At 36.8% G+C, this 26569-nt stretch overlaps 1 protein-coding gene across 1 annotated transcript in view; it reads left to right on the top strand.

Annotated features, from left to right (window-relative positions):
• The first annotated feature begins 352 nt into the window (after nucleotides 1-352).
• Nucleotides 353-26569, top strand: part of LOC131151929 (tocopherol cyclase, chloroplastic) — a 47791-nt gene continuing 21574 nt past the window's right edge. Inside the window, exons 1-6 of the mRNA XM_058103432.1 lie at nucleotides 353-950; nucleotides 4132-4376; nucleotides 5145-5224; nucleotides 10329-10405; nucleotides 12769-12938; nucleotides 13675-13772. Of these exons, the coding sequence (XP_057959415.1) occupies nucleotides 643-950; nucleotides 4132-4376; nucleotides 5145-5224; nucleotides 10329-10405; nucleotides 12769-12938; nucleotides 13675-13772 (978 nt within the window). The 5' untranslated portion in view covers nucleotides 353-642. The remainder of the gene's footprint in view (nucleotides 951-4131; nucleotides 4377-5144; nucleotides 5225-10328; nucleotides 10406-12768; nucleotides 12939-13674; nucleotides 13773-26569) is intronic.

Raw genomic sequence — 26569 nt, 5'->3', positions numbered from 1 at the left:
TAAAACCTGCCATCAAAACGGTATTAATATACAGATTTAAAACAGATTATTAAGGTGATATTAAGATACTGGCCATTAAGACGGTATTAATATACAGAAATATGTGAGTTGATAAGAAAATTAAAAAAAATATCTTGTATTGATAATGTGTTATAAAAGATGCAAAAAATAAATAATAAGATAAATAAAAAAAAAGAAAATTTTTTTATGTGATTCAAATATATCAACTTCACGAGGGGAAATTAAAACTCCAGAGAAATTACAATATTACAATATTGATCAGACCTTGTACATCACCCTGTTTATCTGCGCGCACCTTCTTTATATAGCCGTAGGAGTGGATAAAAATATTAAAGCATTGGAAGGGACATGGCCCCCTCCACAATTTCACAACAAGTACATGTTTTTTCGTGTTCCCTACCGACTCAAAAATTCAAATTTGCGGGTAGACGGATTTGGAGAACACAGGTCTGCAGCCTTCCCGCAACGTCTCACCCTCTTAGCCACCTGTTCCAGCTTTCCCCGCCACCTCTCCCCATCCTCTAGCTGCCTGCTCCTTCATCCTCTGCAACTCTGTCTCTCCCTCTCAACCCTGGCTGTGGCCTTTCATTCCATCTAATAACTCTCTCTCTCTCTCTCTCGATGGGAACCTTGATTACTTTTCCACTTTCCCATTCTTCGGCGAAACTAGGGTTTAGTAAGGGCCTGCTGAGCTCGAAATCTCTGAATTCAGTTGGAAGTGTTGGGCGTTTGCAGGTTTGGAAGCACGGGTCAATTGGGGCTCCAGGTTTTAGAGTGGAGGAAGGAAATGGGGCGAGCTCGCGAGCTTTTGTCTCTGCTTCTATCTCCAGAGGGGAGTCTTACGGTTCTACTACGGAGACTGCGCTCTCCGCGAGTCCTATCTATGTGCCCACGCCTTCCAATCGGGATCTTCGAACTCCTCACAGCGGGTAATTTTAATTACATATACTCGTTCATGAATGCTTATATTTATATTGCGTGCATCCATGTGATCATGTGGGTATTGAGGTACATTTATGTATGTATTCACGCTGATGCACAAAAAATCATACGCTTTTTTTTGGATGTGTGTGTGCGGTTAATTTATCTTCCATCAATCCTTTTTATTTGTATGTTTAGAGGTTAGGATATGATTTCTTACACATAAGAAAGCTAGGATTTTTTTTTTCTTTTTTTAAATGCCAGAGAGCATTCTTTTCGTTACCATGTAACCGATATATGTTGAATGACGTCCTGAAACCTGCGTGTGTTATAGAACACTCGCCCTATGTTTGGATAAGTCTTGGATTCAGTGTTGTATTAGATTTCAATAAAATGTAATATCAAATTGAATTAAAATTTTTCCAAGAGTTCACTCAAATCCGAAGACAATTAAAAACTGAATATCTTGTTTGATTAATTTTTCTAAAACTAAAAACAAATTCAAAACTTGAATAAACAAATGCTAATTTTTGTCCTTGAATCATAACAATTAAACAATATGATTAAAATAATAAAAAATAAAAAAAATGAAACAAATTAAAAATATTATAATAAAAGTAAAAATTATTATAATTCTTTTACTTAATTATTAAATTTCAAATTTACTTTATAAGAACAATTTTATTATACATGACAATTGAAAAATAATAAAAAAATATTTTAAATAGCTTTTATTATTTTTAAATTTTTGAATACTAATGGACATTTTCATTTTAATTATATTTTAGATTCATATGATCATTTTTTTTATTTAAATTAAAACATATGTATAAAATAAATAATTAGTCCAAAAAAATTAATTTTGGATGTTAACATATGTTGCCAGAACAACTGAAGTCGATAAAATCTGGTTTGTAGTTTTTGGACAAATAGATGAAAACTGACAACAGCGGCAAAAAACTGACAATGTGAACAAATGTGTTTTATAATCTATTTCTTCACTCTACAGAAAACAGAAAACAGAAAATAGAAATGATACCAAACAGACCCTTTGTTTTCTCTGGAAAGTAAATAAATTTCATTAAGGGAGAAAAGAGCTTCAAATGGAGGATAAAGTACCTCCAATATCAGAGAAAGGAAAAAGATACAAAGGGAAAGAGAAGCTGGGGAAAAAAAAAAAATAGTGCCAATCAGTCTCTCTAAAAATCTGGAAGACAATTCCCCTTGAAGCAACTAGCAGAGAAAGTCTATAATGATGCAAGAAACCCAATTGTATCCAAAAGCAAAGAAAGAGTCAGGGAGCACTCGTTAAAGATGTGGACATTTCTTTCCAGCTATATGCCCCAGCAGATAGTGAAAACAGCACAGTTCTGTAATCTGTTGGCACCTTACCACTTCTAGACCCTCTAAAAAAAATAAGCAGGAAAGTCTCTATCAAGTCCTGGCATACACAATTCTCTCCAAAGAAACTGATCAATTTGTTTCACAAATCCATCGAGTAGTGCAAGAAAAGATGAGAGTGAGTTTCAGCACTATCAGAATGCTCGATAGAAATATGCTGTGATAATTCTTATTGGGTTTATCCGTAGTTGGCGGAGGATTTGCTGGCCATCTCTTTTCTGGCTTTGACAGAAGGAAGGAAGCAGCTGTTTTATGGAGGTGTGCGGTTTTCACAGTTTTGTGGGGTTTGCAGTTGGAACATACTGCTTGAATTTTTACAGGGAAAAATTTGAATTCTTATTTGTTGTGGGAGAAGATTCATTGCTTAGCCTTGCTTTGGTGTGCCGTTGCCAGGGAGCTCTTGGCGAGGAGACCTGATGCTGGTTGTTTAAAGGAGTGAGGTTTTCTAATATACAATGTGATTGACCAGCTTTATTAGTTTGATGTTTTTTTTTTCCCTCTATTTGTTTTGTTCTATTTTTTTTTTTAAATTTTCTTTGTGAAGATTTTTTATTCCCCTCTTTGTATATTCTTTCTATTCTTTTGAATTCATCTTCTTTTGTTATTAAAAAAGAAGAAAAAAAAGAAACACCTACTTTGCACTTTGCAACGGATTGTTCATGTTAGCTCTGGAAAGGACTGTCAACGAACCAAATGCCTTGATCATGAAAGAATTCTTGTTAAAAATTAAAGTTCCAAGAACAAAATTCCCCTCTACAATCATGAAAGAAACAATCGGTGCATTATGTAATGAAGAGAGTTGATAATGACAAGGAAAGATGATATAAAATGGAACATCCTTTACTCACACATCCTCAAATTCGACATGCGATTCATCACCCACTTTATATCTAATAGAAGGAAAGAACTAGGAAGAAATCTGTGAAATACATCTCCAAGGACTCTTGCGAGTAGCTCTAATACAAACAGTAGCATCACAACTATTCTCTTGTGAGCTAAATTTTCTATAATCACCATATGCACTGGGGATTAGTCACCAAGGGGAACTGTTGTAGCAACTTATCTGCAAGAGCAATATAGACTCTAACCTTAGATTTGTACATACAAACAGTCTTTCAACTAAGTGATCCCAGCTCTCACCCGTTCTTGACCAAAGAAAATCCTCTCTTTCTTACCTGCTGTCTTATTGGAAGCATAAGCAAGTGAAAAATAAAGAGAGAAAGACAAAATGCTAGCCAGAATTAATGCATTATGCTACCCAAAGAAAACAGGGCTCCTTTCCTACCATCTAAACATTCAGACAGTTTAGTAATTGGATCCCAAAAATTAAAGATTGTGGATTACCATGGAGTGGAACCACTTACTAAGTCAAAGGCAAGTGTGAAACACCATAACCTTTTAAGGAAGCAAGCTTTGGAATCTTAATCGAGCTGATATTATGTTGTTCCACATGTAAATCACTTAGCCTCATATGAGAAGGTGTGCCTACAAGTGAGGGGAAGTTTTAAGTATGCACTGTGGGTGCACAACACAATAACTAAACTTTTGATTCTGGTGGTATCTAACAATTTCTGACTGTCTATTATGTCCATCCCATTTTTTCTGCGACCAAGGAACAATGTTAATGTTTTGTGGAGCTGTACAACGAGTTGGGCTGAATATTTTTTGGACAAAAGAACATATCAATGCCAGGGGCAGTTGGCCAATGAAAACTCTGTCTTTTGGGCTTAATTGGTAGCCTTTTTTATGTTGCATGTACCTCTAATTAATTCCTGATACTTTCATTAGGTACCATTTTGATGGGAGTACGCGGAAGTTTTTCGAAGGCTGGTACTTCAAGGTCTCAATACCGGAGCGAAAGCAGAGCTTTTGCTTTATGTATTCTGTGGAGAGTCCTGCATTCCAGAAGAAATTGGGGCCTCTGGAAGTGGTACAGTATGGGCCTCGATTTACGGGAGTAGGGGCTCAAATTCTTGGCGCTGATGATAAATATATTTGCCAATATTCTGAAGAATCTCAATACTTTTGGGGAAGTATGCTTTCTGTTTTATAATATTAAGTTAATGTTATGTTGTCTTATTATAATGTGCAGTTCATGATTCTTTGTTGACTTTTTATGCTGCTTCCATCAATGCTTATCTTCCTGTTTCTTTCTGATTTACAGATACACGTTGTGCAGGCGCACACACAAAATGCAAGGCAGTGGATTTGCAAGAATTATGAGTTCGTTCTTGTATATTCCCTGCCCCATCTTGGAAATTTCTTGCAGATGCTAATACTATAATTCTATTTTAATCAGAAAAAAAATGACAGAATTATAGTATTAGTTTCTGGAGTGGAATTCAATTTCTCATCATTTTCTCTCAAAGTTTGGATGAGCTATTAAGTGATTTTTTGCATTTTTATTGATCAATACATCTTAAATCTTTCTTTATTAAATTTGTCAGTTTATAGCATGGTAACTTGAACTTTGCTCTATGGGGACTATTGATTTCAGTCTTACAACAGTTATCTGCATTTCATTAGGCAGCAAGTACATTGACATAATGTATTTATCTTCCATAAGTGTACTGCTATTATTTGATTATTGTAGTGAATGTTTACTAATATCATTCCCAAAAAATAGTGAAAATAAGTTTTTAGTGATCTAAGTCTGATCTTACTGTTGGTAATGGTTTCTTTAGAAATATGGATCTTATTTGAATGCAATTATTTAAATTACAATGATCTCTTCTCTGAATGTTTCATCTTATATTCTAGTGCTTTAGATATATAATAATTAATATTTTTTTAATGCATAGGTAGGCATGAACTGATGCTGGGAAATACTTTTATGTCCCAAAAAAACTCGCAGCCTCCAAATAAGGAGGTTCCTCCACAGGTTTATCTTTCTTTCTTTTTCTCTAAATGTGCATTGAAGCTAATCTATTTCCCGTGCCTATTCTCTAAATTCTAAGCAAGTCTGCAAATAATTCATAGATTTTTTTTTGAATAAAATTTACTGACTATAATAAATTGTATCTCATTGTATAAATAATAAATGATACGGGGAACTATGTGATAAGACCCTAGGGTTTTATTGCAGAGAGATTGGGGAAATTGAGAGGATGGAAAATAGAAAGGAAAATAGGGTTGATCACTTCAAGGTGATCTGCCTCCCAATTTGCCTAAGACTATGAATTATGTTATTGCTTGAATGAAAAAGCCTTGTGGGTTACATATATATGGGGTACGAAATCCTAATCCTATTAGGATTTAGGAAGGCAAAATATTCCAATCCAATTCCTTCGTGGACTCAATCCCAATTGATTTTGGAATCCTAACACATTAAATAAAAGTTCTAATTAATTTGCGAATCATAATATTAAATAGAATCCCAATTGGTTCGGGAATCATAACACATTAATTAAAAATCCCAATTGATTTGGGAATCCTCCAACACATCAGTTAGAAACCCAATTGATTTGGGAATGCTAACATTCCTGCCTCCTTCAAATCAGCCTTCTCTTCAAGTATGAGTAGCAATAAACTTCTGGAATCTCTCCTCCCAAGATTGATAAGTTTCTCAAGTTGCATCTTCAACTGGTAAGTGTGAACAGTGAACTGAAACTTCTATAATGTCTTGAGTCTTGACTTCTACGTTTGACCATTCGGCGATCCAAAATTGCTTGTGGCTGCCCTTGAACCTCACTAGTAGGTAAAATATTAGGCAAGTGGCGCTGCATAGTAACTTGCTCCCCTATCTTCTTTTTGAGGCAAGAATTGGATGTACCTTTGAACTTGTTGGTAAGTCAAGACGATAAGCAACAAGGTCTATCTGTCCTAAGATCTTATAAGGTCCATAGAATCGAGGAGACAACTTCATTGAAGACCAAACAATCATAGATATCAGTCTATAGGGAATTACCCAATCTCCTATTGAGTTCCCTTTTCTATGGTGCTTATCAACTACTTGTTTCATACGAGCTTGAGTTGCAACAACATTTTTCTCAAGAAGTTGAAGCATCTTGTGTCGATTATGTAACTCCATGTCATCTTGATCAATTCTGGATGATACAGCTGAATTCCTAGCAAAAACAGGAGGAGCTCGCCCATAAACAACCTCAAATGGAGTCAACTTGATGGAGGAATGATAAGTGGTGAAATTGTTCCATTGTGGTGAGAAGAAGGATGATACATATGAGCAAATGAACATGATAGTGCGTCCCTCTCCCCTTCCTCCTCAACCCAAACATCTCAAAACCTAATATGATTACCTTATAGTCTACCCAAATGAAACTTTGTTAAAGAAAGAAAAGAAGGGTAAACCTGTGAAAGAACCTCCAAGGACTCCCTGTAAGAATTTCTTACGCCCAAATTGGCATCCCACGATTCCCATCCATAATCCTGAATGCCATATTTACTTCTTTTACTTTGTGCCAAAGGGAATTCAGCTCCAAGGGGAAACCACCACAACCATTTTTAGCCGAAAGGGCAGTGTTTTTAGAGGAATGGTAGAAAATTTGGCAGCTGGACAATATGAGAGAAAATCTACCACAGAAAATAAATAATGCTCCCTTTTCCAACCATCCAACTACTTAACTACTTTAGTCACCACTGGATCCAAAAAAGCTAGAGAACATGGCTTTCCTCCTAGTGGGACACCTAAATATGTCAAGGGCCACTCTGAAACACCATGCCCAACTAGGGAGGTTAGGTCCAAAATGCTCTTAGAATGCTAAGATTATTTGGCGCAACCCACTCTTCCCCATATTAATTCTAATACCATAGTTCCTCTAAAAAATCTGCAGAACGTTGAGGTTGACGAAAGAGTAAATGTGGTCATCTAAGAAAATAGTGGTGTTACCAGAAAATTGCAGATGAGACAACATCACCTCCTCCCTACCCATGTCAATACCCTTCTCAATCCCCCTGTACACAGCCCTATCTATCATATTGCTCAAACACATCCACCATAAAAATGGGGATATAGGACCCCTGTGTACTGGATGATCTAACCATCCTACTCAAACACATCCACCACAAGGACAAATGAAAATGGGGATATAGGACCCCTGCATCTAACCCCACTAAATGATCTAACCATTCTTTAGGATGCCCATTAATTATCAATGAGAAATAAGCATTAGAAAAACACTTGCTAGTTCAATTTCTCCACCTAACTTGAAACCCTGTCCTTCTAAGCACTCTATCCAATAATCCCCAATTAACCCTATCATTCTCCTTCTCAAAATTTAATTTAAACACAATGTCCTTTTTATGATGAACATTCTCCACAACTTCATTAGAGATCAAAATAGCATCTGCTATCTGCCTCCCTCCCACAAAAACACTTTGAGCAAAGAGAAATAGTATAACTAAGGAGTAAGGGCATGATTCAACCTATTAATGAGAACCTTAGCAATGATCTTATATGTGCTTGTTACTAAATTAATAGGCCGAAACTAATCAATCCACTCTTCTGGAGCACTATGATAATGAAGATAGAGTTAACACTCTTCCCCAATTTTCCATTCCCTTGAAACTTATAAAAGCCTTCATTAAATCCTCCTTTACTACATTCTAACACTGTTGAAGAAAAGCTATGATAAATCCATCCGACCCTAGAGCTTATCCTTGTCTAGGATAAATGCTAGTGCCCTAACCTCCTCTTCCTTAAAAGGCCTCTCCAACTAAGACACTTGTGTATTTGAAATAGGATTTCGATCCAACCCTTCAGTCATTGCCCTTTCTAAATATTCCTCAATAGACAAAATTTTAAAGAGTTTAGTGGTTTGTGCTATCATCCTAATTCCTAACTAATTCCCAACTAATTCCCCAGTCCTTTACTCCATTTCTCTTGTATAACTACACCTGATTCGCCTATTCTCCCATTCGCCACCTCATGAAAAAACTTTTGAGTTACAATCCCGCTCTCTTGCCCATTTGAACTTAGCCTTTTTGCTTCCAACACCTAAACTTCTTCCAAAGTACACTCTTAACTCATTCTTCAAACTTGCTTGACTCCCTCCTCTTTTGTAAGCACCTCCTCAATCTCCTTCTTGTCAAGCACCCCCAATTCACTCAAAATACTAACTTTTTTTCCCACTCTAACATCTCCAAACAGCCCTAAGTTCCATTTTTTAAACAGCTCTTTAATCCCTTTTTTAGCTTCTTCATAAATCTAAAACCCTCCTAACCACAACCTTGCACCTACTCCAAGTGTCAACTAAATCCTGAAAATCAATGATGATCCATCCACTTGTTTTCAAACTTAAAAGGTGTAGAACCACACCTAACCTTTCTAGACTGCAACCAAATTGGAAAATGATAAGAAACAGGTCAATCTAGAATCTCTTGAGTGAGATCAGGAAACTCATCCTCTCAATCATCAGTAAATGGAAAGCAGTATAGCGGACTAGCCACCAATATTCCTTCCTACCGACCAAGACCAAGTAAACAAATCATTCTGCAATGGTATATCTCTTAGACAGTTAGACCACAGTCCCTAATACCTTGCACCACTCTTTCTCTTTTCCCCGAATGGAAGTCTAACTACATTAAAGTCACTCTGAACTATCCATATAGGATAACACAACCCATAAATAGCCTCCAATTCCTCCCAAATTAGGAACTAAAGGATGATATAGAAGGACCATAGGCATAGACTAAAGTAAACCACCATTGCCCCATCCCTTCACATCCGATGTTACAGAATGAAAAGGGAAAAAAAAAAACTCCTATTGAAGTTCACTCTAGTTGCCATATGAGTGTCCCATCCCACCAAAATACTTTAAACGCCCTATGTGAAGATAATACTCCCTAATAATACTCCCAAATAATACTCCCATCCACACATTCTTACTTAGTTTCCTGTAGAGTAAAACACTAGGAGATACTCTCTAAAGTCCTAGACACCAATTCTTGAACCAAACCCTTTTTTAAAAATCAACTAACCCTCTAATTTTCCAACTCATTAACCTCATATCCTAACCATCTTTCCCCTTTTACCCATTCCTTCGCTCCTTCCCCCCAAAAAATTAATTAATTGAAGTTTCTAAAATTTTCAGCACTTTCTTAACCTTCCCCCCCCCTTTCTCTCATAAGTCTTAGGCAAAACAGCCACTTTAACCTTCTTTCCTAAAGTAGTTACCAGTTTAATTCCCACCTCCTATAAAAGGGCTTGTGGATCTAGATTGTCTCTCTTGCCACCTAAAGGACCAATGATAACATCCTTTCCCCCTTTAGCCCCCTCACTCTGGCATGAGGAAATATTTAATAAATTAGGTGCATTAACTGGAATGGGAAGAATGCCTTTTAAAGGCTTAGAAATCCCTGAGCTGTCTTATTGGGAATCACTTGAGATCCGCCCAAGGTTCTATCAAGACTAACCTCAGGACTAATATATGCAGATTCTGAGATAAATGGACCAATTGCCAAGAGTTTCTTCACCGACTGCAGCTTTTGGTTCTGAAGGCCTGCAGCTTCCTTCAAATGGCAAACACCAACCTGCACATTCGAAGAGTTCCCCTATGGCCCAGTGTCCCCTCTCTTCCTGCTTCCTGAAAGAATAAGTTGTGGTCCCCAAGTTGACATATCAGAGCTTGCCTCATTATCTTTAATAATTCCATTCACCTACTCATTGTCTGTCCTCTGTTGGTGTTTTCTTAGTTTGTTTTGCACATTATTGAATGAGTGCAGTCTCATGATGGAAAAGGACTGGGGATTTTCTGCACTTATTATACACATTTGATAGAGCTAGAGTTTTTTTTCTCTCTGCTTTTTTTTTTTTTTTCTGGACTCTGATGTTTTTAATTTCTGACAAGTTACAAAAATTACTAAGCTGTAATCTAGGTACTGTCTTTTTTTTTTTTTGATAGTATGGCAATTTTGTTCTTTTTTAATCAATTTTCACAAAAATGGATGTTACTAGGTTATAGGCTATAGCCAAAATCTTCTGTCCTCTCTTCCCTTTGTCTTTATTTATTGGGTTAATGTTTCTTCAGGAATTTAATAAAAAGGTGTCAGAGGGCTTCCAGGTCAGTCCACTTTGGCATCAAGGTTTCATTCGTGATGATGGCAGGTGTGCAGTTTTTAATTTTATAATAAAATAAAATTTTTTAATATGTCTTTTTTTGTTTCCTTTATCTTGTAGATTTGGTTTCAAGCTTTGTATGGATTTTGGAGTTTTTGTTTCATGCAGCGAATTGTATGGCTTAGCAGGGATAAGGCTGTAGATAGAGACTAATTGTTTTGTGCGAGGATTAATATAGTTGACTCTTGGATTGGTTCTTCTGTTATTTTCTTTTTAATATTTCAATAATAGGGATTTATTCATTTTCTCACTTTCATTTTCTTGCATGTAATACAAGACCGTGTGGATTTATGGATTTTGGGTTTAAATCTTCACCTCACAAGTATTGTTTCTATGTTTTTCTATGAATTTCTGCTTAATTATGAAAATTTCACCCTTTTATTGCTTGAGCCTTTTCCACCAACTTATTCAATATTTACAGGTTGATGTGTTTTGTGAAATAGTTGTGATAAAATATTTAATTATTTGATTAGACAATAAGTAGTTAATTTACTTAGTTAATTTTCAGTTAGTATAATTAATGGAAATTTCATTTGGAATTTTGTGATTAATGGAATAAGTCATAGTTTAGTAGTCATCCATTATATATTGACTGTAAATCTTAATAGTTGGAAGGAATAATTAGAATCATCATAATTTTGCATATTTGAAGCTTTAGAAAAGCTCCAACTATAGTTTCCTAAATAGGGGTAGAAAGGAAAGAATGAAGAATAGAATCGTTAGAAGAGCTCATGTTTCTTGGCTCTGGCGGTAAAGCATTTTTGTTGGGTTTGGGTTTGGGTTAGATAATTTGAATCATGTGTCAAAAAATGAAACTTGAAAAATAAGAAATGAGATGGATAAGAAGAGGGTGGGAAGAAAAAGGTAATAATTTGAAATCAAGGTCCTAGTGGAGTCTCACCATCAATGTTTTAAAAGGTGAAGATATAAGGCAAGGCGTTTTAACCCTTAAGAGGTGAGGTGTAAAGCCTTAAGGTTGGGCATAAGCCTTTGGAAAATTTTATTTTTAGATAAAAGTATATAAATAAATTACATATATAAATTTTGAAAATAAAGAAAAAAAAGTTAACAAAACCACAAAGATAATGTAAAAAAAAATCAAATATAATTTGCATACTACTTATTGGCCCCTTAAAAATTGCCGACTTAAAATTTGTTACGTAAATCATGACAAGTGATAGCTATAACATTGTAAAGTTCAAATTATTTTCAATATCTAAGGTACAACTCTCAATTATTTTGGAAAGGCTGAGGTTCAAGGGTTTTAGAAATCAACTCATATTATGACATTCCTTTTATCTAAATGTGGTGTTAGAACTTTCTACTGATTCCAAATTGAGAATCACAAACTTAAAATGTGCAAGTCTAAACTAAAAAAGTTCAAAAGGCGTGCCTTTTGTACAAATGCATAAGCCTCAGCCATTAGTCAACAAATGCATAAGCCTCAGCGATTAATGACTAATGCATTAGCCTTTTTGGATTTGGTATTCTAGATTGAGCCACAAAAAAGCATTTTGGGCATGCCTTGCCTTGAGGCAAGCCTTGATTGAGCCTTTTAAAACATTACTCACCACCAAATGGAGTGGAGTATTGTTTATTTGTGGAGATGGGAGAGAACTCTCTAGCATGGTGAAGTTTGTCATCTTTTTTGAAAGTAAAGGGATTATGTCCTGTATGAAGGGGACACAAGCATGAATGGCTAGCACCACAAAAAGTATTTGGAAAATGTTCTTTTAGTTGGAAACACTAACAAAAGCAGACTAGGAGCAAACAAAAACAAGACTTCCATTTGGTGCCCAGCACGAAAGTATGCTCTAAGTGTGTCCTAACATGATAACAGATAGCTATTCTCGAAAATGCAAAGGAAAACGTGAGTCTTATTTTTGATGTAATGCAGTATTCTGCTTTGCATGTTCAAAGGGTTCTTATGTTTTCCAGTGTTCTCTTGCATTTTCAAAATTTTAATCTGTTTCTATTTAGTAGGCTTGACATTTCATTTTTTGGTCTGAACCATCCGACTAATCTGCAGTTACTTGAAGAATGAGTGTCTGAAATTTTTTTGCTTGAAATTATGAGTTGAGATTAGCCCCAGTTATAATAAACCCACTTTTTCTGACCTGAACTTGATCTACTTCTCATTTCTGATTTGCTAATACAATTCATTGCAAAAAGCCCCAGTAGCCTGCAGTAGACCTGAGAGCACCCCTCTGCCCAAAATTCCTTCCATAAAGTGTTTTAGTTTTGGGTGATTTAAAAACACTCAAAAAAACATATTATAAAGCCTTATTCTTGTCTGACATGTAATTTGATATGATCAATCTTTTTATGACAGGTCAATCTTTTTATGACAGGTCAGATTATGTTGAAACTGTGAAAACTGCACGTTGGGAGTACAGCACCCGTCCTGTCTATGGTTGGGGCAATGTTGAGTCTAAACAGAAGCCTACAGCAGGATGGCTTGCAGCTTTCCCTGTATTTGAACCCCATTGGCAGATATGCATGGCAGGCGGGCTTTCATCAGGCATTGACTGATCTCCTTTGTCAGTTAACACTTTTACTGATTGGCATTAATCTTGCTTTCTAGTTTTCTATCGTATGTTATTGTTAGAAGAGAATATGCTATTTTAGTAATTATATGGTTGAGTGGGCTCATTTTTATCTTTCACATTTTTTAATATATAAGAGAGGACAGGCCTTGATCTGTACGTATGCTTCAGGAAACTGCTTCCTGATCTTTTCTCTTCTTTTCTTCTCTTCTCTTCTCTTTTCTCCTCCATAACAGTTATGCTATATACCTTTCTGTAGCATCTCTATCTGTTGGTGAGTTATTTTGATGTTCAAACTAATGTAGTTGATTTTGTTCAGTGTGATACTTGATCATAGAAACATGAATTGTTTGTTGCAGTGGCCTATGCTGAAAACCTTTGGATTTTGTGTGCATTTTTGGTTGCAGGACCCAAATTTGGGTTGCAGGCCGCCCAAAAACAAATTCTCCTGGGATTGGACAATCCCCCAAACCCCCCTCCCACTCCAAAAAAAGAAGTAGAAAAGAAAAATTGAATACATAATTCTTTCTACCAAGAAGTGTATATCTGTATGTGATATTGGTTATAATGGATGATGTATGGGTTCCGAATTACACAATGCAGAAAGAAATTTTAGTATTTGATTTATAATATCTATTTTTTGAAATTGCTCTCATACAATTCTACAAGAATACAAATACCATATCCTCAGGTTCTGGTTTTGTATATCAGGTTGGATAGAGTGGGATGGTGAAAGGTTTGAGTTTCACAATGCCCCTTCTTATTCAGAAAAGAATTGGGGTGGAGCTTTCCCAAGAAAGTGGTTTTGGGTAAATGTTCATCTCTTCTTCTATCTTGCTCTTGTGAAAGTTCACTTTTTTCTTTTATAATTTTTTTGTGCATATTGTTTTGATTGGGATTTTTTTCTTCTATTTCCGCATTTCTACTGCTGGTATAAAAATATGCACTGAAGAAAGGATATGTATTTTCTGATAGAGAATGACCTGACAAAGGTCCTAGGAAATAAGAATACTACTATTAATGTGGAATTTTAGAGCATGGATAAACTATTATGTGCTGCATTCTTCTCTAAATTGGAGAAGTAATTGCTGCTTAAGAACAAAATGCAAAGGAAACAAGGACCTTATACTGCTACATATGAAATGTAAACACTTGCTTTCTCAGTGCTCCAAAGATGCAGTACTCAGTCAATGATTATTATACTATTGTATTTTTATTGAATTTTTTTTTTTAATGTTTAGGGCATTTTTACTGGGATCATATCCTTACGGTTTAAGATATTTTGATTTAGGAAATTAGTATTGAAGTTTATATATGCATCCAAAATTATTTTCTTGCTCCCCAAGCATCATAATTTGTAAGCCAATAAAAAGTTCCCATGTATTATGTTTTATTTATAGTTGGATTGAAATTGGTTTCTGTTGGACTCTAGTCCTGCATCAAATGGTATAAGAGCATACTTTGATCTGACATGGCCATAAGGATTATGGGGCAAGATTTGTAATTTTAACTCAAATCACCATGGCTGTCAGTTTGTGACAGTGAATTTCAACTCAAAATCATAGGATTTACGATTTTAATTAATTACATTATTGTCCAAATGAGAAAAAAAAATCTTTCATTGCTATTGCTTCTTGTTCTTCCCTTCAATCAAGTACTTTCATAATGCCTTCACAACCATTGGAATATAGAAGCCTTTGATCAATCAGCTGCTGAAAGATTGCTGCCTTGTGCTGTTACATGCGTGCAAACACATGCTCAAATTGGCACCCCATCAAGATCTCTAGTCTAGCAGATTTTTCTCGTAACATCACCACAACCATCACACTCTCTGCCTTCTAATGTGCTATCACTAGATAAATCATATGTGGAACCTGCTAGACAGAGCTGCATATGTCAGTGACACACATGGCCTTGCATGTCATGAGCTAAGCTTATTTAGGGCATTATGCTTGCCTGTGACTGCTTGTCTCGTGTGCTTGGGATGGGTTTCCATCATGTAAATACTAGTGTAGGGTTATTTTATGCTAGTAGTTTCTTTATATGCCAAATAAGGCAGTATGACTCCTCGGTCGCTTTGATGTTTCCCAGTGCCAAGATGATATTTACATAAAAACCTCTTTAGGGGAGGGTGAGTTTTCATCAGTCTTGTAAAACTCACTAGCTATTGTCAATGTATTTAGTCTATTTGCCTCCCTCGCTAAACACACAATGTCAACGGAGGTGTTGTTAATAAATTGCGTTACTTTAATGTTTACTGCTTGCTTGCCACTGTTTTCATGATTGCTTATGACTTCTGCTGCTATTTGATTGAATGCAAATGAAAGTGTTTCTTGGATGAATGTTGGTAAACGATAGGCTGATTAGTTAAGTAAGAGTGCTTTAGCTAGCGCTGCACAACCCTTTCACAAAGGTGTGAAAATAGTTAGACTGTAACACCTGGTATTAGAGCTTTGTATTGGGAATTCAATTACCTTCGTTGTGGGATTTGGAAAGCTTTGGTAAGTGACCACGGCACCAAACAATGCTGAGAGAATCAGCGTGTTGGAAGCACAGGTTGAGGCAACAACCAACACTGTGGCCGCAGAGGTGACCCAGATGAGGGAACTCGTTGATGAAGTGATGGGATCACAAAAACATCAAACTAGTTTGTTAGGTGAGATGTTAGAGGACTTTCGCCATACAGTGGAAACTTTGCAGTCACGGATAGCTGATTTGGATGCAAAGATGAATCTGATGGTTCTTGCTATGGGGAACTCCAACACTCTGGGAGTTAGCAGACCAAGTACCAGAACCTAGGACGTATGGGGGTGCCCGTGATGACAAGGAGTTGGAGAACTTCTTGTTTGATGTGGAGTAGTACTTTTGCACTGTGAGGATGGCCTCAGAATAGGTGAAGGTGGATATTGCGACCATGTTCTTGGTCGGTGACGCCAAATTGTCGTGGCGTACCAAGTACAATAAAACTGAATCTGGACGCTGTGTAGTGGATAGTTGGGTAGACTAGAAGAGAAAGCTCAAGGCCCAATTCTTTCTTGAGAATGTTAAGTATAATGCTAGGAAAATTCCGAGAGACCTAAAGCATACTAGGTCAATCAGGGAATACGTGAAACAATTTTCTGCCTTGATGTTGGATATCAGGGACTTGTCAGAGAAGGACAAGTTGTTCTATTTTCTTGAGGGGATGAAACCGTGGGCAAGAACTGAACTTCATCGGCAAAGAATTCAAGACTTGTTTACTGTACAAGCTACTGCAGAACGCTTGACCGACTACGCTGGTGATAATACTGCTTCGTCCAAAGGGTTTGGCAAAGAGGGAAACAATGGAAAGTCTTTCAAGAAAGACAAACCTAAGAGTGGGGGAGCCGACTATAAATCATCAACCTCAAAGGAAGCTTCGTCATCTAAAGGAATCAACACACCCAATGGAAAGGGGAAAATTTCATGTTTCTTGTGCCGAGGGCCTCACAGAGTTAGTGAGTGCTCACACAAGGGATTACTCAATGCCTTACAAGCTTCCACTTTAGGACAAGTGGTGGAAAGCGAGGGGGAAGAGGATGATACCCGGAGGATGGGTGCAATGCGGCAAGTGAACGCATTGGAAAAGCATTCGAAAGCACCTGAAAATTATACGAGCAAAAGGATTAATGTTTGTGGACTTGAGGATCAATGGGAAGAGTACCCGCGCTATGGTGGATACGGGGGCTACTCATAATTTTGTTTTGCAACTGGAAGCACAGAGACTCAACTTATCCTTGGAGAAGGATACATGACGCATGAAAACAGTTAATTTTGTGGCCCAGCCTACTCTGGGAGTAGCCAAGCTAGTGACTGTGAAGCTTGGGCAGTGGGAAGGTCATGTGAATTTCACAGTGGTGCCATTGGATGATTTTCTAGTTATCTTAGGAATGGAATTCCTAAGGGGGACGAAGGCAGTGCTGATGCCTTCGGCTGGTTCCTTATGTTTGATGGGAGATCACTCGTGCATGGTGCAAGTCGTTGCAACGAAAGGAGACGATGGGAAGTCCCTTTTAGCCATGCAACTCAAGGAGGGATTGAGAAAGGATAAGCAGACACATCTAGCCATGGTGGTGGTAGATGAAAAAGTAGGCAAAGAGCTGGTGCCTACGACCATGGTCTTAAATTTCCATGAAACTGTCGAAATTTCCGTCGAAATTTTCGATTTCCGTCACCTTCGAAATCGAAATGGTAGTCGATTTCCGTCTTGCATAATTTCCGTCAAAATCTCAACGAATCATTCGAAATTTATCGAAACCTCGAAATTTTAGCGAAATTGGTCGAAATTTATCGAAACCTCGAGAGTGAAGTGAAATTTCTCTTTTAATTTATTTTATTGAAACAAAAGGTTATCACAAGTGCTTTTGAAATTATATGAAAAAATAAACTTATAGTAATATTTTATTTAACCATTCATGTCTAAATTATCAATATTTGTATAATAAATAATATTTAAATGATTTATGAATTTCATTTGCATTAACTGAATATGTTTAATGTACATTATCTTACAAACATGTTTGATACACATACTATTTTACAACTTTTCCACCTCATACAAAACATAGATGTATTTAATTTGTAATATATTAGTCTTAAAACTTATATTTTTATGTTTGTTAACCATTTCTAAAGTTTCACAAAGAATTCTATGCTTTACTACTAGTTTCCGTTATTTTTTCAAATCGAAATCGAAATCGAAATTGAAATCGAAATTTCCGTCGAAATTTCCATACTTTTGGAGATTCGAAATTTGAGTCGAAATCGAAATTTAAGACCTTGCCTACAACCATCCAAGTGGTGTTGGATGAGTACAAGGAGGTGATGCCGGATAAGTTGCCTCACAAATTGCCTCCATGACGAACTGTGGAGCATGAGATCGAGTTGTCGCTAGGAGTGAAACCACTTGCTAAAGGGCCATGTTAGGTGAAGCCTCTAGAGTTAGCAAAGTTGGGAAAACAGCTTGATGAGTTGGAAGCGGGATATGTTCGCCCTTCCAAAGCACTGTTGGGAGCATCGGTGTTGTTTTAGAGGAAACATAAAGAGCATCTACGAAAGGTTTTTGAGAGGCTGAGGGGAAACAATCTGTATGTGAAGAAAGAGAAGTGCTTTTTCGCTTAGCGGAGCAACAAATTCCTTGGTCATGTGGTTGAACAAGGTCGTATCCGGAGGGGTATGCAGAAGGTAAGAGTGATTCAAGAATGGAAGATTCTCATGACAGTGAAGGAGTTGCGTTCCTTTCTTGGCCTTACTAGCTATTACAGGAAGTTCGTTGAGGGGTATTTGTTGAGAATGACTCCAATGACAGGACTACTAGAGTAGAGGTATTATTGGCTGCGCATATGTGATGATGTGGTTGATTATACCCGGACTTGTTTCACTTGCCAACAAGACAAGGGGGAGTGGAGGAAGAATGCAAGGCTGCAGGAGCCCCTATTAGTACTGCCCAAACTGTGGGAAAGTGTCTCATTGGATTTCAACACCAACCTGCCCAGAGTGGGAGATGTAGGGTCTATATTTGTGGTTATAGACAGGTTTTTGAAGTATGATATGTTCATAGCCGCACCAAAGTACTTTTCGGCAGAGGAGACGACACAATTATTCATTACGAATGTTGTGAAATATTGGGGTGTTCCCCAAGACATTGGTTGTGACCGAGACTTAATATTTGCTGATAACTTTTTGACAGAATATTTCAGGTTCCTCAGTTCACATCTTGACATCTCTTCGAGTTCTCATTGACAGACAGACGGATAGACGGAGAGATTCAGAGGGCCACTAGAAGAGTACTTGCGCCATTTTTTCAATGACAACTAGAAGAATGGGGTGCAACTACTTGATGTGTCTTAGTTTTGTTTCAATGCCCAAAGGAGCTCAACAACCAACAAGACCCCTTTTGAGCTTGTTATAGGCCAGCAGTCGTTGTTACCTCACATAGTGGGCGAGCCGTACAGAGGAAAGAGTCCTAGAGCGTACATCTTCACTAGAGAATGGAGACAAAATGCAGAGATTGCCCAAGCCTCTCTAGAGAAAGCTTCTAAACAGATGAAGAAGTGGGTAGATCATGGGAGAAGACCACAACTCTTCAACGTAGTGCATCACGTGTTTCATGTCAGATGCCTCAAGCCGTTCAACGTCGTCACGAATTATCTGAGCAGAAGTTAGTCAAACAGAACAGAGTTGAAGATAGTGCCATATGACAAATGTAAAGTTGAAGATATTCTTGCAAATAAAGATTTCATATCCTTAAGGAAGAAGCGGCAGGAGTTCCTAGTGAAGTGGAAAGGCCTTGGTGATGAAGAAATTAGCTGGATTTCTATGGAAGATATGCAACCGTTCGTGGACAAAGTTGAAGTGTACCTAGTGTCAAAGTCTACGAGGACGTCGACTGCATAAGTAGGGGAGTGTCACGAGCTAAGCTTGTTCAGGGCATTATGTTTGCCTGTGACCGCTTGTCTCATATGCTTGGGATGGGTTTCCATAATGTAAATATTAGTGTAGGGTTATTTTTTGCTAGTAGCTTCTTTGTATGCCAAATAAGGCAGTATGACTCCTCGGTCACTTTGATGTTTCCTAGTGTCAGGATGATATTTACATAAAAACCTCTTTAGGGGAGGGTGAGTGTTCATCATTCTTGTAAAACTCACTAGCTATTGTTAACGTGTTTAGCCTACTCGCCTCCCTCACGAAACACACAATGTCAAACAGTCAATGGTTACTGCTTGCTTGCCACTGCTTTTATGATTGCTTATGACTTCCGCTGCTATTTGATTGAATGCTAATGAAAGTGTTTCGTAGATGAATGTTGGTAAACGATAGGCTGGCTAGTTAAGCAAGAGTTCTTGAGCTAGCGCCGCACAACCCTTTCACAAAGGTGTGAAAATAGTCGGACTGTGACACCTTGCATCCATTACCATATTCCACTATGAAGCTAGTCCCTTCTAATACTATTGAGACTCATTTCCTTCATCCATTCCTGTAACTGATTTTTTGGCTTGAAAAAATTTAAGTTTCATTTAGTCCATTTAATTAAACAAAATAAAGCATTACAAAGATTTTTTTTGTTTTTTGGGTGGGAGGAACGGGGAGGTTCAGAAGCCAAAAGAAGAGGGATATTGTTTTTTTTTAAAAAAAAGCAGCCTTGGGAAGGGAAAAAAAATCAATCTGAATGGGGGGACTAAAGTGGCTGCTAAGCTGGAAATTTTGATGCTTGGATGAGAAAACTTGACTCCATGCTGCACATCCTCATATCCATCCTTAATCCCGTTTTGAATGTGATGAAAGAATCTAAAGATGAGATGCCTTCCGTTGTGCTCACAAAAGTGGAAGTGGTTTAAGAAAATAAAATATCAAGGGGCTTAGTATTAAAATTGAAGATCTTTAGGAGTCAAAAGAAAGAGGGATATGGTTAAAAAAAAAAAATGACAGCAGCCTTTAGAAGCGAAAATGCATCTGAATGGGGGTTAATGTGGCTGCTAAGTTGGAAAAGTTTGATGCTCGGATGAGCAAACTTGAATCCATGCTTAACATTCTCACATCCATCCTTATTTCTAATTTGAATGTGATGAAAGAATCTGAAGATGAGATGCCTTCCTTTGAGCCCACAAAAGTGGAGGAGGTTTAGGGAGAGGAAATATTGAGGAAGTTAGTATTGAAATTGAAGATATTTAGGGAGAATTAATTGTGGAAATTAATATTGACAATTTGACATAGAAAACCCACCTAAGGAAATTATGGATGCACTGGAATTAGAACCTGAGCAACATGTGGTTTGTGCAGACCATTCACAAAGAATGGTTTTCAAATTTTTTGGTTTTGGAAGTGGATTGGAATTCCATATAAATTGAACATGTGGATTGGGTGACAGGTGTAATATGCAGACCACCCATCCTAACCCTATCCAAATATAATGGCGAACAAGTATAAAAAAAAAAAAATAGACATAGAGGAAAGGCCAGAGGCTACATATTGTGGCTACTGTTCTTAGGCTAATTTTTCCTTGGAGAAATTCTTTTCAGTTTAATATGTGAATTTCGAGCCATTAGAGACTTAACTTGACTAAATGAGTTTGTCATATTTGTTTTCTAGTGGGTTAAAAGTAACAGGATTACACTGCATCATTTGCTTTGACAGTTATCCTATCTTTGTTTGCGAGATCATTCATAGGTTAAATTCACATTCTATTTCCCTTGCTCTTGCATATGTTTTACAATTTTTAATGTAGGGCGAGAAGCGGGTATTTGGATGGATCATTTCAACCCAAATTGGAGCCCAGTGTCAAAGAATAGGGTCAATGGTTTATTGGGTCGTTAACCCAAATATGCTTAGTTAATTACTTAATTAGTTGTCTATTGTGTGTGCTTAGTTTGCTTGTAGTAGGGTTATGTATTTTGGGGGGCTTGTTTGTTATATTTGTGTATTTTAAGGGTTCGTTTGAAATTTCATTTATCCTTAAGGGTATATGCTTAATTTCATGTGCTAGAGGCCTTGTTACTTATAGTGTGTGATAGCCATGTGGAAGGTGGTTGTTGAATTTGAATTGTGAAAGTGATAGCGTGTTTCCCCCTTGTATGTCCTTCCCTTCCCTTCCTTTCACTTTTACTTCTTCCCATTTCCTCCCTCCTATCTCTCATGGTTGCTGATCATTGATGCTGCTTCTGCATCATTTAGTATAACAACAAAAACCAAGCCTTAAGCTCCATTAGGTGGGGTCGGCTATATGAATCATTTTCCACCAGTTTATGCGATCATTGACCATTTCTTTTGACTAATTCAGGGCTATTAAATCCTTACTTACTATCTCATTCCAAGTTATTTTAGGTCTACCCCTACCCCTTCTACTGTCCCAATAGTAATTAACTCACTCTTCCTCATTGGTGCACTATGTGGCCTACATTGCTAGTGTCCAAACCATTTGAGTCATTCCTCCCTTATCTTATCCTATATAGGGGCTACGCCTAACTTACTGTGAATATGTTCATTTCATAATTTATCTTTCAGTGTTATACAACTCATCCATCTAAGCATTCTCATCTCGGTAACTTTTACTTTTTGGATGTTCTGTTTCTTCGTCGTTGCCTAACTTTCTGATCCATATAGCATAATTGGTCCTATAGTCATTCTATAAAACTTTCCTTTTAATTTTAAGGGTATTCTACAATCACAAAGCACACTTGAAACACTTCTCCATTTCACCCAACCTATTTTAACTTTATGCATTCCATCATCTTCAATTTCTCCTTCAACTTGCATAATAGATCCAAGGTATCAAAATCTACAAGTGCTATTTATTTCTTCATCATGAAGTTTAACTTTGTCTTCAATATTCCTCTTACCATTTTTGAAATTATATTTCATGTATTTAGTTGTATTTCTACCTATCCTAAAGCCTTTAGATTCTAAAGTTTCTCCCCATAATTCTAACTTAGCTTCTACTCCGCTCCTAATTTCATCAATTAATACAATATCATCTGCATACAACATACACTATGAAACCTCATTTTGAATGCTCTTAGTCAGTTGGCCCATCTCTAAAGCTAAAAGATAAGGGCTCAAAGCAGATCCTTGATGTACACCTATGGTGATTGGAAATTCTTTAGTTTATGCATTTATAGTGCTAACACTAGTCATTACTCCATCATACATATCCTTAATGACATCTGTATATCTACTACATACACCCTTGTTTTCTAAAACCCACCATAGAGCTTCCTTGGATACCTTGTCACATGCTTTCTCTAAGTCAATAAATACTATATTCAAGTCCCTCTTCTTTTGCCTAAACTTTTCCATTAATCTTCTAAAAGATATATAGTTTCTGTGGTAGATCTCCCAAGCATAAAACCAAAATGATTTTCTGATACCTTCGTTTCTAACCTTAATCTTTGTTCAATTAGCCTTTCCCATAGTTTCATCATATGACTCATAAGTTTAATTCCACAATAGTTTTTACAATTTTGAATATCTCCTTTATTTTTGTATATAAGTATTAAAGTGTTTTTCCTTCATTCATCTGACATTTTTTTAGTTTTTATAATTGCGTTAAATAAATTAGTTAACCATATAATTCCCTTATCACCTAAGCATTTCCAAACTTCAACTGGGATGTTATCCAATCGTATAGCTTTTCCATTTTTCATCTCTTTTAGTCCAAACTTAACTTCGTTAACTCTAATTTTACGAACAAATCTCATATTTTTAGTCTTTTCCTCATTTGTCAATTCTAAGTTTAAGCCTTCGCTTTGGTTTTTATTAAACAACTTACTAAAGTAACTTCACCATCTATCTTTTATGTCTTCGTCCTTAACCAAGACAATATCATCCTCACTTTTTATGCATTTTACATTTCCTAAGTCCTTACTCTTCCTTTCTCTAGTTTTAGCAACTTTAAATATATCTCTTTCCCCATCTTTTGTATCTAATCTATCATACACACTATTTTATGATCTGTGTTTAGCTTCACTAACAACCTTTTTTGCATCTTTTCTCGTCTCTTTATACTTTTCAAAGTTATCCATGTTTCTACATTTTTGCCATGTTTTATATCAAATTCTTCTTGTCTTTATAGATTTTTGGACATCTTTATCCCACCACCAACTTTCTTTGCTATTCGAGAATGTTCCCCTTGATTTACCTAAAATATATTTTGCTATCTTTTTAATAGAGCTAGCTAATCTACTTAAAAGAGTATTTGCATCTATCCCATCCTCTATAGTCAATCCCCATCTTTGATTATTTTATCTTAAAATTTTATTATATTTTCTACCTTTAGTTCTCGCCCCTTAGTTCTCTTACACTGGTTTATTTTGTCATTTTTCTTCCATTTTTTTAATACATATATCTAACACCAAGACTGTATGTTGTGTGGTTAGGCTTTCACTTGGCATAACTTTACAATCCTTGTATGATAAAAGATCTACCCTCCTAGTTAAAAAAAATCTATTTGATTTATATTTTGTCCACTCTTAAAGGTTATTAAGTTTTCTTCTCTCTTCTTAAAGCAAGTGTTCATTGTAATAAAATTATATGACATAGGGAAGTTTAAGATCATTTACTCAAGCTCATTTTTGTCTCCATATTCATATGCTCTATGTATCCTCTCATAACCTTTATTATCCCTTCCAACGTGTCCATTCAGATTTCCTCCTATGAATATTTTCTCTGTCCTTGGTATGCCTTGTGTAATACTATTCATATCTTCCCAAAATTGTTTCTTAAGATTTTCTACTAAGCTTACATGAGAAGCATAAGCACTAATGATATTTATTATCTCTTGGCCTAATACCACCTTGTTTTTTATAATTCTATCTCCTACTCTGTTTACATTAACAACGCTATTTTTAAGTTTTTGTCTACTATTCCTACTCCATTCTTATGTTTTTCTTTTCTAGTGTACCAAAGTTCCTGATTTATCATTTTCTCTAGCTTTCTCCCCCACCTACTTAGTTTCTTGAAGGCAAATTATATTAATTTTTCTTCTAATCATTGTATCCACAATTTCCATGCTTTTACCCGTAAGTGCCCCTATATTCCAAGTTACTCATCTAATCCTAGTATCCCGAACTAACTTCTTTACCTGCCCACTTCTAGAATGATACAAGAACCTTGCATATTTGACTCCGTACTCGGGCGCTGACATGGCGCATTGCTTTGGGGCAACGACCTAGCCCACTCTCACTCACTTTTCGCTACACTCGGGTGGTTTAAGTGCAATGCGCTGCTCGTAGGGCACGCCCTAGCAAATATTTGGTAAGGATTCATATTATAGTGATCTGACAAATTTTACGCTGCCTGTTAGCCACCTAACGCAACCCTCTTCCTTTACTTGGGCTTGGGACCGGTTGTGTGTGAAAAAATTAGGACATTAAGTGCATCAGAACGCATAATTGATCTCCATTTTTCCATACCAATTCCTCCATCTTCCACTTTCACTCTTCTTCTCTCCTTCTTCTTCTCTTCCTCTTCTTCTCTTTCTTTTCTTCTCTTCTTCCTTCTCACCTCTGTTTTGTAACTTGTCTTTCCCATGTTCCACTTTCCCACTTTCTGCTTCTGATCTAAACCCTCTCCTCTCTGTTTTGTCCCTGCTGCCAGTGTCCCCTTTTGTCTTCTCTTCTGTCTTGTTCTTCTCTCCTTATCTTCTTCTTCTTTTTCTCATCACACCACCACTTAATCCCCACAACCAGATCTATACTCGCCTGAAGTTTTCATTGCTGGAAGGTCACCAACAGTGGTACACGTGCGTCACACACCAGCAACATTCATGGGACTGCATCCAAACTTTCTGTGTTTTTTCCAGTTTCTTGAGACATTGCCTCCAGCCACGATATTTTGGGTTTTCTTTATGACATTTTGACCTGCAATGTGATATTTTGATTATGGGCTTGATATTTTGTGAGCAAGCGTGACAATTTGATTTGAAAGGCTAGAAATTTGCTTGCCAACAACAAAAGCCGGACCAAATTGCTGCCATTTGTAAGTTGTTTATGGGGGCTTGTTTTACTTGAAGATTGATCTATAGAAATTGATAGTGAAGCTTGTGATTTTGCATGAATAGATTGAGGATTGTAAATCATCTAAGAATCCTTGGTGATATATAATTACAACGTGGTGAAGGATGTTGAATTGTCTGAAAGGTAGAATTATTGTCCGGTTAGGTTCAAAACAAACATGGAAAATGCTTTGGAGACTACTACCAGTACTTTGAATAGGCTAACAACTGAACTTGCAGCCTTAGGTAAAAGGCCCATGATTTTCCTACCAAAAAAGATGGTGGAATAGCTGCTGTCCCTTATACGTTTGAGTTATGTGAAGGCTCAAATAATCATTTGAGTAAGGGGATTAAACTCAGAAGTCTCAGATTTTAATGGTGGTGGTTCTTTTGATGAATTTGATGGTTGGGTGTATTGTTTTAGATATTATTTCCAATGGTATGACATGAACGAGGCTATAAAATTGTATTTGGCTGAATCAAAATTGAAGGGAACTTCTTGAATTTGGTGGATTAAACAAGAAGTAATCATTAGAAGAAGGAAATTTTGTGGGATTACAACATGTGATGAGATGATCTGAGCCATGCAGGAACAAATTGTGCCCCCTAATTATCAGCAGCATGTTCATCTCCAATCTTTGATTTGGAGCAAGAAGAAAAACTGTGACAGGGTACCCTAGTAGACTCTATCATTTGGTTACTCATGTTGACATTAGGATGGGAAGCGGATGTGATGAATGCTTTGTATAGGGTTGAAGCTAACCATTGCCTCTAAGCTTGCTGCATGTCGTCTTATTGCAGTTGGAGATGCAGTACAGGTTGCCACTTAGATTGGGTTGGAGATGCAACATAATCCTCCTAGAGCTACATCAACCCTTCGGTTTGAGAAGAGTAATAGTGGAGTTGTATGAGAGAATACATTGCAATTGGGAAAAGGAGTTCAAGCTAATACCCCTCGAAAGATTCTTAAGCATTCCAGAAGAACTTCTAAGGGCCAACCATCACTCACATGCTTTAAAGTCAAGGTTTTGGGCATCGAGCTACACAATGCCCTATCCAGGTCGTGGCTGTTGCAGGAAAAGAAGAAGATGAGGATGATGG

Source organism: Malania oleifera, chromosome 3 (assembly GCF_029873635.1).
Source record: "Malania oleifera isolate guangnan ecotype guangnan chromosome 3, ASM2987363v1, whole genome shotgun sequence".
In the NCBI taxonomy this organism is placed as follows: domain Eukaryota; kingdom Viridiplantae; phylum Streptophyta; class Magnoliopsida; order Santalales; family Ximeniaceae; genus Malania; species Malania oleifera.
The sequence above is the reverse complement of the archived record's forward strand: the minus strand, read 5'-3'. Positions and strand labels throughout refer to the sequence as shown.